An 18883-nucleotide genomic window follows, 5' to 3' on the forward strand; every position below is an offset into this window, starting at 1 on the left:
TTTTTGGGGGGGGGGGGGTTCAAAAGGAGCAACTACAGCAATGGGAACCAGATAGCTCCTGACTGTGCCGTGCTGGCTGGGGGGGGGGGGGGGGGGGTGTAAAGGGTGGATGGAGGATACAGGCCTCCCCAGTGGGATGAGAGGTGCGTCATTGGCCAGAGGGTCCATGGAGATGCCGCTCAGAGGACGTATGTGACACTCTACTCACACTGGGACTCTGGAGGCCCTCCACTCTGTCAGCTCAGGAGCTCAGGGCCCAAACAAAAAAGACCAGGAGAGTTGGGAGGATAGACGTTACTCTGTTGTACAGCAGGGCTGTCCGCTGAGACACTTGATGCTCATTCTGTGGGAAACTAAGCTAGCAGATGGAGAATCGGGTGCATATCTGCTGTCTTCAGGCCTTTAAGTTTTAAAGTAGCCAGGGAGAGAAGACTTTACTGTTAAGACAGCTCATTTCATGGCCAAATTTCAATTTGAAAATGGCAAAACAGCATTGTTCCAATTAGGTTGCTAGTTCAAATCCCAGGAAGCCATGTTGCCCTTGAGGAAGACACTCGGATCAGATTGGCCTGGTATATATTCATCAGTATAAATAGATATTCTGTAGACTGTAAACTCTGCAAGTATCATTCAATGTAGATGAATGGTTCACCTTTTGTGTGAGTGTGTGTGTGTGTGTATCGCAGGCCTGTCAAGCTCATCATCATCTTATGATTGCAACTGATCCACTCAGGTAGAACTACATTACTTAAGGGATGCTACAGCTATCCATCTCCATCCTCTCACACACACACACACACACAGTAGGAGCAATGGCTCCACTTCACAATTCCATCATTCCAGACTCTATTCCTAGAGTGAGGGAGTGGACTTCCGCTGATTACTCCTCTCTCGCCCACCCCAGCTCCCCTATGGAGATGGAGATGGTCACTGGGCAGCTGTCACCATTGCTCATCTATCTAAGTGTGATGACTGACTGGGAAATAATACCAGGATTGCTAAAAACAATAACACTCATAAATAACACTACGGTTAACGACGGAAATCCTCATCATCGTCGTCGTTGCTACTGGAGCCACAATTCAAAGGGAAAACCGGGTCATATTTCCAGCTGTCTGAGCGACTGATTCAGTGACCCGGTAAAGCAGCAGCAGTTTGACCCAAAGCTCTATACACACACAGGAGATGGAATGTTCAGAGACACTATCATTCACTCAGTCTCGGTTTTCAGTCTCATTTCCTCCATTAATTCTAGCCTGCCTTACAACCCTGATGTCAGCTAGTCCGCCAGAACAACTGCCTCCTCTAAGCACCGTGGAATTACCTTTCTAAAACAACGGTCCTCTATGTAGATGTCGCTGCCTAATTATGACCCCCCCCCCCCCCCCCTCCCCCTCCCCCCTTACCCCCTGTCCTGGGCAGTGGGTGGGTGAGAGGGGTGAGTGGCCGGGGTGCAGCTGGACTCACAGGTGTCTAGCATGCAGGTCATGGTGGAAGAGCAGAGCTCTATGATACGGACCAGGGGACCACCAGGCTCCACGGGAGGCACAGTGACCAGGGAGATCTACAGTGCATATAGAGACAAGACAGGTACGTTAGACAGACAGGTACGTTAGACAGACCGACAGAGAGTTGAACCACACAAAGTGCAGTGCTTCCGTAAGGCACTCTCACACACACACAGCCCTAATGAAGTGTGCAAGACAATCCTAAAGCCTATTACCAAACTGCAGTTCTAAGTAATGGGATCCCTGTAATCCTTTTATATGAATCCCCTGGATGTTATTATAATGTCCTTTCTGGCTGGAGCAGAAGTGAAATCACTCCTTTTTAATCAAGTGGACAAATTTAAGGAAGGAAAGTCAGTTTCTCCCATGAGGGGGAAAGCAGGGGACAGAGACAGCCGGGGCCAATCTCCCCCTTGTATCTGCCTCGGTCCACACTGTCATTCCACAGGACCATCCAACAGCTAATTACAAAAGAGACCATATTTAATTACGTTTTGTCACACAGTCATGTAATATTCCATTTCCACACTGTGTCAAGACACAGAAATTAATTTCATATTCTCCCTCCTACCTAATGAGCAGAAATTACACACGGTTTCCCCTCTGTCCTTTGTGAGTGATATTCAAAGCCGGATTTCAGCCGGGGAGAAGAGAAAAAAAAAAAGAAAACTTGTGCCATGAAAGAAGGGATGAAAATTCAATGGATATATTCTCTTTATGCAGACACATTAGGGAATTGAGTTGATCAGATTTCATTCAACGTGTTCTATGCCATTATTCCATGTTTTTCATATCCATATCGAAGACTGGCACTCAAATTAGCGTACCTAATGCTAGCATGTCAATTCCCATTCTACAGCCGGTAGGATTATTTGATCAAATTCCAAACCAGTCACAACAAACAGCATTAGGGGGCTTTCATTGAACTGGTTACTTTTTCCGCAATTTATTTGGAGATCTTAAAACGGTACAGCCGCACGTCAGAACTATTGTAATGATCTCCCAAATTAGCCTGGATGTTTTGCTGTTTCTTCGCTGAGAACTTGGACGCGGACCAAGAATCTATACAAATGTGATAGAGCATAAAATATAATGTAATGCAACACAACACGAGTAGCAAAAGTGCAGGCTCGGCAGGAATACCGCTAAGCCACACTGGATATCTGAATAGCATTTAAATGTATTTTGTGCTTGTAAAGGGGGGGGGGGGGGGGGGGGCGTGTTCCCTTTGAATATGTCAAAGCATCTCTTTGTGTGGGACACAGGATAGGGGATGAGCCATATGGAGAACAACAGTATAGTACCTGCTGTTCAGAATCGGATGGCAGAATTGACCGGTCTGTGATGAGAACCGCTCTGGATATCTGCCTGTGAAAAGAGAGAGGATGGATGAAAGAGAGGAAGGGGGGGGGGGGGGGGGGACAACAGTAGAAAGAGAAAAAAACAGCAGCACCAATATTATTAGATTATTACAGCACTGTTTTCCTTTCTTGTTTTTTTTGGTTTGTTGTTGCGGTAGATTTTTGCTGTGAGACAGTCCAGTCTGGGCCATGCTACAACAGAACAGTGGCTGGGTTGGTTCTGGCCGGGCCGGCCCAGTCATTCTGCGCTGCCGTCTTTAAGAGCATTAGTCATGCTCTAATTGGGGTCAGTGGTGTAAATGTCAAGGTCTCCATTGACGGAGGCAGGCAGCGGTGTGGCGAGCAGAGCAGAGCCCAGTCACCTGCAGCCAGGTCTGTGGAGTGTGTCTGGGATAATCAGCCATTTCACCATGACACCACTGAAACTGTCCTACCGCACAAAGACCTGAGGAAAGATCCCCCTTTATCGGCACAGAGACCCCTCCTCCCAAGTTGACTTCACAAGAAATGTCACCTCTATGTAGGCTATTGCACTGTTCTCACTAAATGAATGTGCTGCCTGAAACTGTAGGTGAGACCAGTATCATTGGCTAGGTAGAGAAGGTACTGAGGAGGAGTATTGGGAGCCACTCTCACCTGGAATCCGTGTTCTTCCTCTGCTCTGCCCCGATGTAGCCATCCTCCACCACAAAGTGACTACAGCTGATTCTCTGACCATGAGTGTCAATCACAGCTTTGCACCTTGAACAAGAAAAAAGAAGATTAAAGTAACTGTCCAGTGTTTCCAGATTTTTATGAAATATGACCGAAAATTAATTACAATATGAGTGAAATAGTTTTACTTATAATTTCTTTAAATTAATAACTTTTATGGTATATTAAGTATGTCACCCGCACCTGCTAATAACCCATCTGCAACTGCCCACCTATAAACTCTTTCCATGACATAGACTGACAAGGTGAATATAGTTGAAAGCTGTGATCCCTTATTGATGTCACATGTTAAATCCACTTCAAATCAGTGTAGATGAAGGGGAGGAGACAAGTTAAAGAAGGATTTTTAAGCCTTGAGACAATTGCGACATGGATTGTATATGTGTGCCATTCAGAGGGTGAATGGGCAAGACAAAAGATTGAAGTGCCTTTGAACGGGGTATGGTAACAAGTGCCAGGCACACCGGTTTGAATGTGTCAAGAACTGCAACGCTGATGGGTTTTTCATGCTCAACAGTTTCCCGTGTGTATCAAGACTGGTCCACCACCCAAAGGACATCCAGCCATCTAGACACATCTGCGGGAAGCATTGGAGTCAACATGGGCCAGCATCCCTGCGGAACGCTTTCGACACCTTGTAGAGTCCATGCCCCGACAAATTGAGGCTGTTCTGAGGGCGCAACTCAATATTAGGAAGGTGTTCCTAATGTTTTGTACACTCAGTTGTATGCGAGTGAAAATCGGAGGCCTGCACCCGATTCTAACCCGCAAATAACCTGCTACTCCTACTGCTCTCTCCTCGTCTGCCCACGTGTTCTCGCACACCCCGAGAGCTTCTGGTCAGCGGGGTGGTGGCACTGGGATCCTCATCTCTCCCAAGTGGACATTCTCTCTTTCTCCCCTGACCCATCTGTCTATCGCCTCCTTTGAATTCCATGCTGTCACAGTTACCAGCCCTTTCAAGCTTAACATCCTTATCATTTATCGCCCTCCAGGTTCCCTTGGAGAGTTCATCAATGAGCTTGACGCCCTGATAAGTTCCTTTCCTGAGGATGGCTCACCTCTCACAGTTCTGGGTGACTTTAACCTCCCCACGTCTACCTTTGACTCATTCCTCTCTGCCTCTTTCTTTCCACTCCTCTCCTCTTTTGACCTCACCCTCTCACCTTCCCCCCCTACTCACAAGGCAGGCAATACGCTTGACCTCATCTTTACTAGATGCTGTTCTTCCACTAATCTCATTGCAACTCCCCTCCAAGTCTCCGACCACTACCTTGTATCCTTTTCCCTCTCGCTCTCATCCAACACTTCCCACACTGCCCCTACTCGGATGGTATCGCGCCGTCCCAACCTTCGCTCTCTCTCCCCCGCTACTCTCTCCTCTTCCATCCTATCATCTCTTCCCTCTGCTCAAACCTTCTCCAACCTATCTCCTGATTCTGCCTCCTCAACCCTCCTCTCCTCCCTTTCTGCATCCTTTGACTCTCTATGTCCCCTATCCTCCAGGCCGGCTCGGTCCTCCCCTCCTGCTCCGTGGCTCGACGACTCATTGCGAGCTCACAGAACAGGGCTCCGGGCAGCCGAGCGGAAATGGAGGAAAACTCGCCTCCCTGCGGACCTGGCATCCTTTCACTCCCTCCTCTCTACATTCTCCTCTTCTGTCTCTGCTGCTAAAGCCAATTTCTACCACTCTAAATTCCAAGCATCTGCCTCTAACCCTAGGAAGCTCTTTGCCACCTTCTCCTCCCTCCTGAATCCTCCTCCCCCTCCTCCCCCCTCCTCCCTCTCTGCTGATGACTTTGTCAACCATTTTGAAAAGAAGGTCGACGACATCCGATCCTCGTTTGCTAAGTCAAACGACACCGCTGGTTCTGCTCACACTGCCCTACCCTGTGCTTTGACCTCTTTCTCCCCTCTCTCTCCAGATGAAATCTCGCGTCTTGTGACGGCCGGCCGCCCAACAACCTGCCCGCTTGACCCTATCCCCTCCTCTCTTCTCCAGACCATTTCCGGAGACCTTCTCCCTTACCTCACCTCGCTCATCAACTCATCCTTGACCGCTGGCTACGTCCCTTCCGTCTTCAAGAGAGCGAGAGTTGCACCCCTTCTGAAAAAACCTACACTCGATCCCTCCGATGTCAACAACTACAGACCAGTATCCCTTCTTTCTTTTCTCTCCAAAACTCTTGAACGTGCCGTCCTTGGCCAGCTCTCCTGCTATCTCTCTCAGAATGACCTTCTTGATCCAAATCAGTCAGGTTTCAAGACTAGTCATTCAACTGAGACTGCTCTTCTCTGTGTCACGGAGGCGCTCCGCACTGCTAAAGCTAACTCTCTCTCCTCTGCTCTCATCCTTCTAGACCTATCGGCTGCCTTTGATACTGTGAACCATCAGATCCTCCTCTCCACCCTCTCCGAGCTGGGCATCTCCGGCGCGGCCCACGCTTGGATTGCGTCCTACCTGACAGGTCGCTCCTACCAGGTGGCGTGGCGAGAATCTGTCTCCGCACCACGTGCTCTCACCACTGGTGTCCCCCAGGGCTCTGTTCTAGGCCCTCTCCTATTCTCGCTATACACCAAGTCACTTGGCTCTGTCATATCCTCACATGGTCTCTCCTATCATTGCTATGCAGACGACACACAATTAATCTTCTCCTTTCCCCCCTCTGATAACCAGGTGGTGAATCGCATCTCTGCATGTCTGGCAGACATATCAGTGTGGATGACGGATCACCACCTCAAGCTGAACCTCGGCAAGACGGAGCTGCTCTTCCTCCCGGGGAAGGACTGCCCGTTCCATGATCTCGCCATCACGGTTGACAACTCCATTGTGTCCTCCTCCCAGAGTGCTAAGAACCTTGGCGTGATCCTGGACAACACCCTGTCGTTCTCAACTAACATCAAGGCGGTGACCCGTTCCTGTAGGTTCATGCTCTACAACATTCGCAGAGTACGACCCTGCCTCACGCAGGAAGCGGCGCAGGTCCTAATCCAGGCACTTGTCATCTCCCGTCTGGATTACTGCAACTCGCTGTTGGCTGGGCTCCCTGCCTGTGCCATTAAACCCCTACAACTCATCCAGAACGCCGCAGCCCGTCTGGTGTTCAACTTTCCCAAGTTCTCTCACGTCACCCCGCTCCTCCGCTCTCTCCACTGGCTTCCAGTTGAAGCTCGCATCCGCTACAAGACCATGGTGCTTGCCTACGGAGCTGTGAGGGGAACGGCACCCCCGTACCTTCAGGCTCTGATCAGGCCCTACACCCAAACAAGGGCACTGCGTTCATCCACCTCTGGCCTGCTCGCCTCCCTACCTCTGAGGAAGTACAGTTCCCGCTCAGCCCAGTCAAAACTGTTCGCTGCTCTGGCACCCCAATGGTGGAACAAACTCCCTCACGACGCCAGGTCAGCGGAGTCAATCACCACCTTCCGGAGACACCTGAAACCCCACCTCTTTAAGGAATACCTAGGATAGGATAAAGTAATCCTTCTAACCCCCCCCCCCCCTTAAAAGAGTTAGATGCACTATTGTAAAGTGGTTGTTCCACTGGATATCATAAGGTGAATGCACCAATTTGTAAGTCGCTCTGGATAAGAGCGTCTGCTAAATGACTTAAATGTAAATTAAATGTAAATAGAGAAAATGTACAGTTCCCAATTTGTCCTATTTGCCTTAGTGGGACGACGTGAACTTTTTCTGCCTAAGTCCCAAAAGCATTTGGTGATTGGCGTGTATTTGGCACTCATACAGTTAGGCCCTAAAGGTTAGGCTTACACACGAATGCCAGATAAAAATAATGAAAGAAAAACCTCAATGTAGCCTATAGATATGAATTGCACTAACACTATACATTTCTGGATTTTTTTTTATGCATCGTTTTCTCTTTATTCAACCCGCCCACCACCTACCAGCCGCCCTTCATCCACACAATATTTCATGACCCTAAACCCGCCCCACGGATTTAACAGCGGGGCCTGTGGCTTATGAGTCAACCCGTGAACAGAATGGTGTGGGCGTATACTGGTCCTCAGGAGTATGCCATAAATGTGTTGCTTAAGTCTGCAGATGCGGTTTTGATTTGCAACCGTTGAGTGGCTACGGATACGACTTGTCCCTGACCCTTTTTCCCCCTGGATTAAAAAGGTCCCAAAGCTTCTGCGCATGTTCGGGATCAAGTTCTGTGCATGTGCTTCTTTACCTATACATTACGGACACATTTCTTTGGTCTCCTTCCCTTCACATTTCTCACAGTCAATCATGAATGATAATTCTTCCAGGTTTTACCAGTGAAACGTCCATGCAGCATCTACATACCATCCATTTGATCTCAATCTTTTTCATGGGGATATGCATTTAGATCTGGAGTTATACAGTGTTGTTCCGAAGTAGCGTATAGTGTTGTTTTGAATGATGTACAGGGAGCACACGTTTTAGCATATTGTGTTAAAGGGACATTTCTCTACATTTCTACTTCATATTCATCACCTCCAGCATCAACATATGTGAAAATGACACGTTTCTATGTTTTGTGGGGAAAAAAGATAGAAACACTAATGCTTCATGATTTGAACTAATTACGAGTAGGCATTGCCTGCTAATTGGTAGTTGATGTCATTGGAAACACCTGTTTTCCTCTATATATTTTTTTACTACAAACCATAGAAAAGCCATTTTCACATTTTGAAAAATTGTGAAATTTCCCTTGAACAAACTGTGTATTTTGCCTAGTGGTGCGCGCTGTTGAGTTTTGGCCATATGAAAGAAAAATTTATATTCTGTCATTGTGTGATCTTGCAGACATTGATTCAGCTTTGATCTAACTTCATTATTTATTATTATTTGAGAACCATTCCCCAGAGTAGCCTGTTCTCTACGAGTATTTTTTTAAATTTAAATTGTACCTTTATTTAACTACGTAAGTCAGTTAAGAACAGATTCTTATTTACAGGGTACAGTGGGTAACTGCCTTGTTCAGGGGCAGAATGACAGATTTTTACCTTGTCAGCTTGGGGATTTGATCCAGCAACCTTTCGTTTACTGGCCCAACGCTTTAACCACTAGGCTACCTGCCGCCCCAGTAGAGCAGAGACTGTGCGTAAAGTAGAGAATAAACAAATAAACACATGCGCAGAACATGATCCGAAGCGTCGGGACGTTCAGTCCGGGAAAAAAATTGCCAACACAAAAATAAACACTCCATTGTTATACCAAACACCTTTACCGACATGAGCTGTACGCTTCATGAGATGGTATTAATTAATGACCTTTGTCAAGAAAGGGAAAACAGTTGGCATCTGTGCCTCAGAACATTACAGCCTATAGTCCAGCACAAAAGAGAAGGATTGTTTTGGCAGCTTCTCAATGCACCACCGTCGAAACAAATACAAATGGCCTGGGCTGATTCATTAATCTTTGTAAGAAAAGCCAGAGTTGAATACGTTCTCTTTTTTTTGTACAAACAATGCAAGCCCAAAACAGAACCCAAACCATTGGCCAGATTGGTGCAATCTGTGAGTTAGCCAGTGTGAGCGAGGTGAGGCTAGGAGAGGCAGGATGAGGGGAGGCGAGGCTCTCTGAGCCCCCAGTCCTGGGCAGCAGCAGTGTGACCTTCCTGCGTTGCTCCTCTCCGACAGAGGGGGCACGGTGGGGAATCTGTCTGCTTGTTATGTCAAGAGTTATAAATGTGCTTTATAGGGCTCATTATCCAAACTAATGGGCTTGGGGTGACATCCTTGAAATGGACTTTCACAACACAATAAAGGAGAAGGCAAGCGGCACTCCAAAACGCTCGCTCCCACCCCCCTCCAAACCGCACCCCTCCGAATAATCCTCACCTAGGAGAGATTGACTGCAGGATGGACTGTTTATGTAAATGAAGATTTATTTACTAGGAGGAGGCCTGGCAGTGGGAGCTGGCAGTTCAAATCAATCCCAAACCAATGGAGTGGGATATGGGATATAGGAGACGGGATACAGGCCACAACCTTCACATCCCTGAGAGAACACACAGTTTTTTGAAGCAGAAAAAAATGGCACATCCTGGAAAGTACCTTCACGAGTGCAATATATCTAAATAAACAGAACTAATATTTTCATCTTAAACAGGAGGATAAAGTAAATGTGTTTCAACACTAAATGTATATCCCCTGTCATCCGCACACCTGCAGGCATAACCTGAGCCGAGACATAAAAAAGGTAAGGTCCAGCTTGGAACTGATGATTACCGCCCCCCTACCCACAAGGCCACGGCAGGCTTTATTGATCAGAACTGTAGTTCATAAACAGTATTCATAAAGCACGCAGGTCATACACATAGCAATCATGGTCACAGCCTTATACACAGCCATGCACAGTTATGCGTTGATAAACATCTCAACTGGAAGGAACTCTTTACTTCGGCCAAGTGAAACAAACTAACCCCCCCCCCCCTCCCACACATGACTTACTGTCGCAGGCAAGTTCTCCTCTGTTGGAAGTGACTAGGATCAAAGCGCATTAAGACTAAGGGATGGATAGTGACAGGAGTGAAGCGGCTGGTCAGTGGAGTCAGGAGAGACAGACAGACAGGCGGACAGACAGGCGGTGCAGGTGTCTGCTGTAGTAGTGTGGAGGAGCAGGTCCAGGACAGGACAGACGAGTGGCAGCTGGGATGTTAGGTCACATCATCCACTGCTGATGCTGCATTATTAATCTCCCTCTACCCTTTTCAGCTTTATGTATGTAATAAGAGGAGACATAAGGAGGTAATTTATGACGCCGGGGAAATTAAAATCATTGTTCAGCCTGGCAGACACCTTGCCAGTTTATCCCCCCACCCCCACCTTCACAAAACTTTTTTCCCCACTGATGATGTATTAGGCTTGCCTTGGAACAAGGAGCAGAGTGGACACCTATGCGGCGCACGTGGAGAACGGCGCGGCCCTCTCGGCCACGCCTCACCGCTCCTTTATGGACTTCTCTCGAGCGCTGACTGACATGGCATTGGATCAGCTCCAACCTGAAACGCCGTTCACACAGAAAACTAGGAGAGACCGCGGCTGGTTCTGACTCGGGTCTGTGCTTTTAGCGCTTGCCATTGACTTTGCACGTGTCAATGTGTTAAAAATGGCGCTTCTGACTAGAGGGGACCAGTCAGTGTGTGGCGCGCATTAGGCTTCGCAGAGCCCTGGGTAGTAAGTAGATAAAAACCATGAACCACGAGCACTCTAGGAAATCCCAACCGGCTGCACGTGGATACGTCAAATGAAAAAAGAGAGCCGTAACCAAAGACTTGAGTACCATTAGCATTTTGCACAAAGAGGGACACATTATCAAAGGAACTGCACTTTCCAGTCTGAGGTCCCAGAAGGCAGTATTTCCCCAATGGCCAACATCAGAGACCGGCTGTAGAGACAGGGGCTGGGAGTTTCAGTCTTTGGGCCGAGTATTAGAGAGAGAGCACATACAGTATTACTCCTCACGACGCTGCTCCACCACAAGATTCCTGGCCCCCAGGGTCACCCACCACCAAGATGAAAGAATCTCAATATCGAGCCTTCCAAAAAAAAAAGAAAAAAACCTAATCTAACCTAGTTTATGACAACAATCTACCTTTGAAACTCATTAAAAGGGCTTTCTAGTAGGGCCTGACGCACATTATCAGCGCAGATTAATCAAGGGAGACTGGAGATGAACTCTCATTTTTTAAGAGGCAGTAACAGAGGGCTTTTTTGTCTTCAGATGAAAATCAATTAGTGGAGGTAAGGCCACGAGGAAAAACCAGCATCACTCATCGCCAGCCCAAGTGGCAGGGCCTGTGATTTGTCTTCCGAGCTTGGCTGCTTCAGGTGGGGGGGGGGGGGGGGGGGGTTTGGTTCTCCCGTCTCCCAGAGAATTAATTTCGTATCTATATTCCGGACCCCCTCTTCTTTCCTTGTTTTGGAGGACCACATACACAAATTACTTCTAATCGAGGTTGCTCCCTGATTGGAGGGCTGGAACAAAGGGGCTTGACGAGAACAGGGCAGCTTTTTTGTTATCTCAGCCCTGAACACAAATCCATCTCTCTTTTACTGCTTTGTTCTCACTTTTTTTGTTCTCACACTTCTTTATTGTGGAGGGGGGAGGGGAGAGGACTGGTGTGTGTGTGTTGTGGTGAATTGGGCGATGGAATACTCACTTGCCGGACTCCTTGTCCAGAACCAGACACTGAACTGAGTGGCGAAGACAATAGATCCCTCCAAAGACAGCACACATCCTGAGAAAAATACACAAGAGAGACAAGTCTTTAAGACAGTGGCCAGTCAGTGAATAAACATATAGGATATTCACTGCAATGCATTATAAAATACTCCAAAATGTGTATTTGACAAATAAATGTAACTTTTTTCAAATCACCTCAAACGACTTAATGTGGTGACAATTACATATAAAAACTGTGGATGATCCTTGCTTTGGCAAAACTTTGCAAAAATCAAGTATACTTGGGTTGAATTACTTTTAAGTAAAACAGTGGCGAACACAGTGCAGACCGTGTGCTTTGGCCAGGTTAATGTGTGCTCCACCCACAGAGACGCAGCTGCATACAGACAGCACAGGTCTATGAGCCTGGCACTGGCTCTTTCAACACAGTGGGAATAACGGAGAGAGATGGCTGGGGTTTAAGGGAGCTCTGCCAGCTGTGACGGACTGGGGAGAGCAGGTCGAGAGAAAACAGAGGGAGGAATGGAGAGGAGGGACCAAGACACGCCTACCTCACAGACAACCACCACCGTTGCTCCTAAAAAGGTTTGTACCTGCCCCATAGATGAATTACCAGACATGGCATCTTAATAAAACATCAAGAGAATAAAACTCACAGGCAATCATCCAGGCCCATCGCATGGCCTCTACAGAACCCCATTCAGACGCCAGGGAACCCCTTTTGATGTCATTAACCCTAACTGACAGACGTTTAAGCTGATATTACTCTAATTAACTGGCCGCTGTCTGTCCCAATGATGCCATCCCCCGGCTGAAAAGGCGCCGCTGAAGCACGGCCGGCCCTGACTCGCCCCCCGCCCCCCCCTTTGGCATCTGCGACATCACTCTGCATCGCTGCTAAATTAACAGTTGTGAAAATCTGGGACCCCTCTGAGCCCCCGGTCTTTATAGCCTCTAAATGGCATTTCAGTTCCTATCAAGGCGGGAATCAGGGGACGTGATTTTTTAATACGGTGGCAAAACAATAGGGGCCATTAATAGCCGAACTCCGTGACAGTGCGCTCGGCGATGATTTATGAGTTTGTGTATAATTTGATTACGCTATTAATTCCACTGATTACAGCTGTAGCTAGTGTGGAGAAGGTCACATCCAAAATAAATCTTCGACAACCCTCCTCTCCCCTCTCATACAAAACAACTGCCTCCAACTAGTTATTTCTGTAATTAAAAGGTAATGTAACAAGAGCAGAAATAAGCTCGAGGCTCTAGCGGCAGTATCTCAAGCAAGGCAGAAATAAATAGAACAGCCTTAAAAAGGCTGGCAGTCCTCATTTTCTTGACAACTCAATCCCATACCTTAGATGATGGCAGAGAATGCATTTACAAGTTTACACTGGACGTGTCCACCTCTAGGTCTTGAATCGCTGCAGTGTTCGCTAGACTTCTCATCTCATCTCTCAGTCATGACATTGACGTCCGGGGGTGTTTCTCTCAACCTTCGACAAACCTGTAGGGCCAGCAAGTGCTGTGCAAACCTCCTCCTCAGATGGAGAAATGCTCGAAAAATGATCCATTCGCTTCCTTTACAGTTCAGAGATAAATCTAAAAGTGTACGAGAGCGTGGGTGTATTGAGGAGCACTGCTTAGCAATACCGTGTGCTTCAAGCTCACTTTGGGTCTCCTGAAACTCACGTTGGGTCTCCTGTAGATGTTCCAGGGCTGAACTAAGCCCCGACTCAACCCTTAGAAGACCCGGTGGAAGAGAAGCTGCAGGTTCTGTAGATGCATGCATCCTTCCACCACGGCCAAGCAGGAGGAAAGGGTGGGAGGTTTTAAAAAGGGTCCTGGGGAGGATTTCAGATGGTTTTCAGAGGGTTTTACCGGCAGTCACGGACGTGGACAATAAATCCTCACCATGTCCAGGACACGCTAAACAAACAAAATTACAGTGCGTACACAGAGCACTTACCTGTCAAAATCATTGCTGGAAGACTCTGCTGTAATCTGGGGAGCTGGGAGGCAGAGTGGGGGGCTAATGGTTGGCCAATAATTAAAAGAAAACAAAGCACCATGCCGCCTGGCGAGGCCTTCAGCACAAAATTAAATCCTGTTGGATCCGAATAAATTAGATGTTTATTGCTCCGTGAGTGGAAAAAAAAGATGAGGAAATATGATCTGTGACTGAATGCTCAACAGACAATCATCTGCACTAATTAATGCATTTCCCCATCCTCTCAATCTGTTTCATTCCGACTGCTGTCTGATTGGAGCGTGGCAACACGGCATGCAAATCAAAGCGTGTCACGGCCAAATTCTTTTTCAGGGTAAATGAATGGAGGTCTTACACACCCCCCCCCCCCACCACCACCGCGGTCACACGCCATAGAACGGTGCGAGGGACAGAGGCAGAAGACGGACTACTGCAGTCAAAGCGCCAAAGGTTATTTAGAAATTAAAAAGAGTCTTCCCTGTCAAAACTTGAGGAATAATCCAGGCAAGGACACAAAAGCATTTCATCACTTTATTAGCAGTGCTGCTCGCTGATCTGTGAATAACCTGAGAGAGTGAGCATTATTGAGTTTGCACGGCCATCTATCCATCCATCACCTGCAAGGCAGGTATCACATTGATGGATGATCCCGCCTCCCTACCACCCCTCACACCGCTCTCAAATACTTTTTCTCCCTCTACCTCGGACTCCCTACCCCGCTTCTTTTGTTCATCACTTTCAGACTCCACCTTACCCAGCAGACATTTTCTACTGCTTCTCCTTGTTCTCTCCATCCACTTCTTCACCGTTCTAACGTTCCAAAAAACACACACGTTGGAACCTTAGCTACCTACACTGTCTGGGAGGAGACACTGAGAACAAAATGACCTCGACTACAGACCAACAGAGTCAGGGTTTGAACTCAAGGTGAGGCGTTACGTTTTTATTCCAAAAATATAAAACTAGGGAGGTTAAAGTAACGGCTCAATTCCAACTGTTATCACCTGTAGAACAAAAATAAAGACATGGCAATCCAGTACGCATGAACAACAGATATTCACTGCCACTAAGAGGGAGCGAAGAGCGAGAGTTGTGCGGCGACAGACAGGTGTGATCATGTGTCGGCTCTTTACCTTGCTTATCTGAACGTCGGAGGAGTAGATTAGGGGGAAGGAGTGGGAATCAAATATGCAAATGACTGAGCCTCGAGCAGAGGACCTTTATTAAAATTCTAAAAAGTCAGCTAGAAGATGAATCCAACCTCCATCTCCTACATGTTGGAGTTGTCTCTACATGTACTCTGACAGGTAAAAGCAGACGAGCAAGACATGGCTCCATTCTGTTGCTCTAACTATGTATTCATAATTGTCTATGAATTGCTAGAACAATATAGGAAGAAGAAAGAAAAAACGTTGATTATAATAAAGCAACAATTCTGCAATAATTGCTTCAACCAAATCCAGTTTCTCAGGGAATAAATGCATTACACAGCTCAAGCACATATTGCCCTCAATTCCAACATGATTCATTTAAGGTTCGAACCTGGTCTGTGTTATTACGCCTCTGTACCGTGAGGTGTGCAGCCATTCTCCATGATGGATTATAGTTCGATGCAAATTGATTGCGTCGCAGATAGATCGGCGACATGGCACTGACTTTGACAGCACTGCAGCTGCAAAAGAACATCACCTTCCATCTCCAGGGTCAAGGCTGCTCTGTCGTATGCGCAGCGCCGCTCGGGATGTTGGCACCCATGCATTCAGCTCAACACACCGCCATGGTGTGGATATCTCCCATTCAGAGGATGGAAACGCATGCAGGCAGGCAGGCAGAGTCATATGCATGACCCCGAGACAAGTGTTCAAGGCTAAGCTATATCCAGCTGCATCCACGTCCTTTGGGGAGCTGTTCTCCCATTGCCTGGCTGTGAGCCGCCATGGCCCCTGCAGCAGTATGAGCAGCAGCCGTGGGGGACACTTCCTGAAGCTCACTCGGCTCTAAGTGCTACAGTTTCACAGGAGAGCTCCCTGAAGACCTGCAGTGCTAAAAGCTGCCATCACAGAGCCCGGCGGAGCAGAGAGCCTCGGAGTCAGAGCACAAACCCAGGTCTCATCCCCATTCCCCTAATCACCTCCCATCTCTAGTATCCTGTCAATACAGGTCTGGCCCCCAATCCAAACACATAGTTGGAATTCAGTGACTTTATAGTCGTGTGTAAATGTTGTTATGTACAGTAGGATAGACTCAACATCATGTACCAGTGGTGCGAGGTACACCCAGACATGAGGAACAACTGACCTGCAGAAGCACTGAGGGATCTCCCCCAGGCCGTAGAGGGGGAACAGGAAGGGCGTGTTGCCGTAGCGCCCCAGACAACGCAGGAAGTGCTGCGTGGCTCTCAGGCCTTCCACCGTGCACACCTCCGGGATCACCATGGCAATGGAGTGAAGGATGAAATGCTGCAGGTTCTCCGTCAGCTTCTTGGTCTGCAGGAAGTCCCAGAAGGAATGCTCCGAGAAGTCTGGAGAGGAGAGAAGGTAGGAGTGAGGGAGAGGCCTAAGATGGAGAGAGATCAAATCATCAAACCAAATGTTATTTGTCACATGCTTCATAAACAACAGGTTTAGAGTTAAGTGAAATGCTTACTTACAGGCCCTTCTCAACAATGCAGAGAGAAAGAAAATATTTTAAAAATCCACACTGAACAAAAATATAAACGCAACATGTAAAGTCTTAGTCCCATGTTTCATGAGCTGAAATAAAAGATCCCAGAGGTTGTCCATACACAAAAAAAAGCTTATTTCTCTCAAATGTTGGGCAAAAATGTGTTTACGACGCTGTTCGTGAGCACTTCTCCTTTGCCAAGATAATACATCCACCTGACAAGTGTGGCATATCAAGAAGCTGATTAAACGACATGATCATTACATAGGTGCGCCTTGTGCCGCGGACAATAAAAGGCTATTCTAAAATGTGCCGTTTTGTTACACAACACAATGCCACAGATGTCTCAAGTTGAGGGAGCATGCAATTGGCATACTGACTGCAGGAATGTCCACCAGAGCTGTTGCCAGATGATTTAATGTTCATTTCTCTAGCACAAGCCACCTCCAATGTCATTTTAAAGAATTTGGCAGTACGTCCAACCGACCATGGAGCATGCGGCAGCGCAGGACCTCCACATCTGGCTTCTTCACCTGCGGGATCGTCTGAGACCAGCCACCCGGACAGCTGATGGGTTTGCACAACCAAAGAATTTCTGCACAAACTGTCAGAAACTGTTCCAGGTATGCTCATTGTCCTCACCAGGGTCATGACATGACTGCAGTTCAGAGACGTAACCGACTTCAGCGGGGAAATGTTCACTTCCGTTGGCCACTGGCACCATGGAGAAGTGTGCTCTTCACAGATTAATCCAGGTTTCAACTGTACCGGGCAGATGGCAGACAGCAGTATGGCGTTGTGTGGACGAGTGGTTTGCTGATGTCAACGTTTTGAACAGAGTGCCCCATGGTGGCGGTGGGGTTATGGTATGGGCAGGCATAAGCTACGGGAAACGAACACAATTGCATTTTACCGATGGCAATTTGAACGCACAGAGATACCAAGATCCTGAAGCTCATTGTTGTGCCATTCATCCGCCGCCATCACCTCATGTTTCAGCATAATAATGCACAGCCCCACGTCGCAAGGATATCTACACAATTCTTGGTATCACCAGACATGTCACTCATTGAGCATGTTTGGGATTCTCTGGATTGGATCGACATGTACGACAGCGTGTTCCCACCAATATCCAGCAACTTCGCACAGCCATTGAAGGAGTGGGACAGCATTCCACAATCAACAGCCTGATCAACTCTATGAGAAGATGTGTCGCGCTGCATGAGGCAAATGGTGGTCACACCTGCTACTGACTGGCTTTCTGATTAATGCCCCCTACCTATTTTTTTTATTGAAGGTATCTGTGACCAACATCTCCATATTTGTATTCCCAGTCATGTGGAATCCATAGATTAGGGCCTAATGAATTTATTTAAATTGACTGATTTCCTCATTTGAACTGTAACTCTGTAAAATCGTTGAAATTGTTGCGTTGATATTTTTGTTCAGTATAGAAAATTAAAACACGTAATAAAAGTCATAATAAACACACAATGAGTAATGATAACTTGACTATATACACGGGGTACCAGTACAGAGTTGATTTGCAGGGGATACGAGGTAATTGAGGTAGATACAGTATGTACACATAACTAAGAGTAAAGTGGCAGATAAACAGTAGCAGCAGAGTATGTGATGAGTAAAAAAAGTTTGTGCAAAAAGGGTGAATGCAGATAGTTAAATAGCTAACCAAATAGCTACATGGACTAACTATTTAGCAGTCATATGGCTTGGGGATAGAAGCTGATCAGGGTCCTGTTGGTTCCAGACTTGGTGCATCGGCACGGCTTGCTGTGCTGTTGCAGAGAGAACAGTCTATGAATTGGGTGGCTGGAGTCTGACAATTTCTAAGGCCTTCCTCTGACACCGCCTGGTATAGAGGTCCTGAATTGCAGGGAGCTTGGCCTCAGTGATGTACTGGGCCATACGCACTACCCGATTGTTTTTGCAATCGGATGACAAGCAGTTGCCATACCAAGCAGTGATGCAGCCTGTCAAGATGCTCTCAATGGTGCAGCTGTAAAACATTGAGGATCTGAAGACCCATGCCAAATCTTTTCAGACTCCTGGAGAAGAGGCGTTGTTGTGCCCTCTTAACGACTTTGTTGGTGTGTGGACCATGATAGATCCTTATTGATGTGGACACCGAGGAACTTGAAGCTCTCGACCCGCTCCACTACAGCCCCGAGGTGAATGGGGCGTGCTCAGCCCTCCGTTTCCTGTAGTCCACGATCAGCTCCTTTGTCTTGCTGATGTTGAGGGAGAGGTTGTTGTCCTGGCCTCACACTGCCAGGTCTCATCATCATCGGTGGTCAGGCCTTCCACCATTGTGTCCTCGGTAAACTTAATGATGTTGTTGGAGTCGTGCGCAGCCTCTCAGTCATGGGTAAACAGGGATTACAGGAGGTGACTAAGCACGCACCCCTGAGGAGCCCCCGTGTTGAGGGTCAGCGTGGCGGATGTGTTT

The 18883-nt window shown here is 47.4% G+C and overlaps 1 protein-coding gene across 2 annotated transcripts in view; it reads right to left on the reverse strand.

The window, feature by feature from the left end:
• chm (CHM Rab escort protein) overlaps positions 1–18883 on the reverse strand; it is a 43050-nt gene that overhangs the window by 12495 nt on the left and 11672 nt on the right. For both annotated transcript variants that reach the window (XM_071337611.1, XM_071337610.1), the window contains exons 8-12: positions 16051–16273; positions 11740–11817; positions 3506–3610; positions 2813–2876; positions 1468–1564 (exon numbers count right to left, since the gene is read on the reverse strand). In XM_071337611.1, coding sequence (XP_071193712.1) covers positions 1468–1564; positions 2813–2876; positions 3506–3610; positions 11740–11817; positions 16051–16273 — 567 coding nt within the window. The remainder of the gene's footprint in view (positions 1–1467; positions 1565–2812; positions 2877–3505; positions 3611–11739; positions 11818–16050; positions 16274–18883) is intronic.

Source organism: Salvelinus alpinus, chromosome 13, assembly GCF_045679555.1.
Source record: "Salvelinus alpinus chromosome 13, SLU_Salpinus.1, whole genome shotgun sequence".
Lineage (NCBI taxonomy): Eukaryota > Metazoa > Chordata > Actinopteri > Salmoniformes > Salmonidae > Salvelinus > Salvelinus alpinus.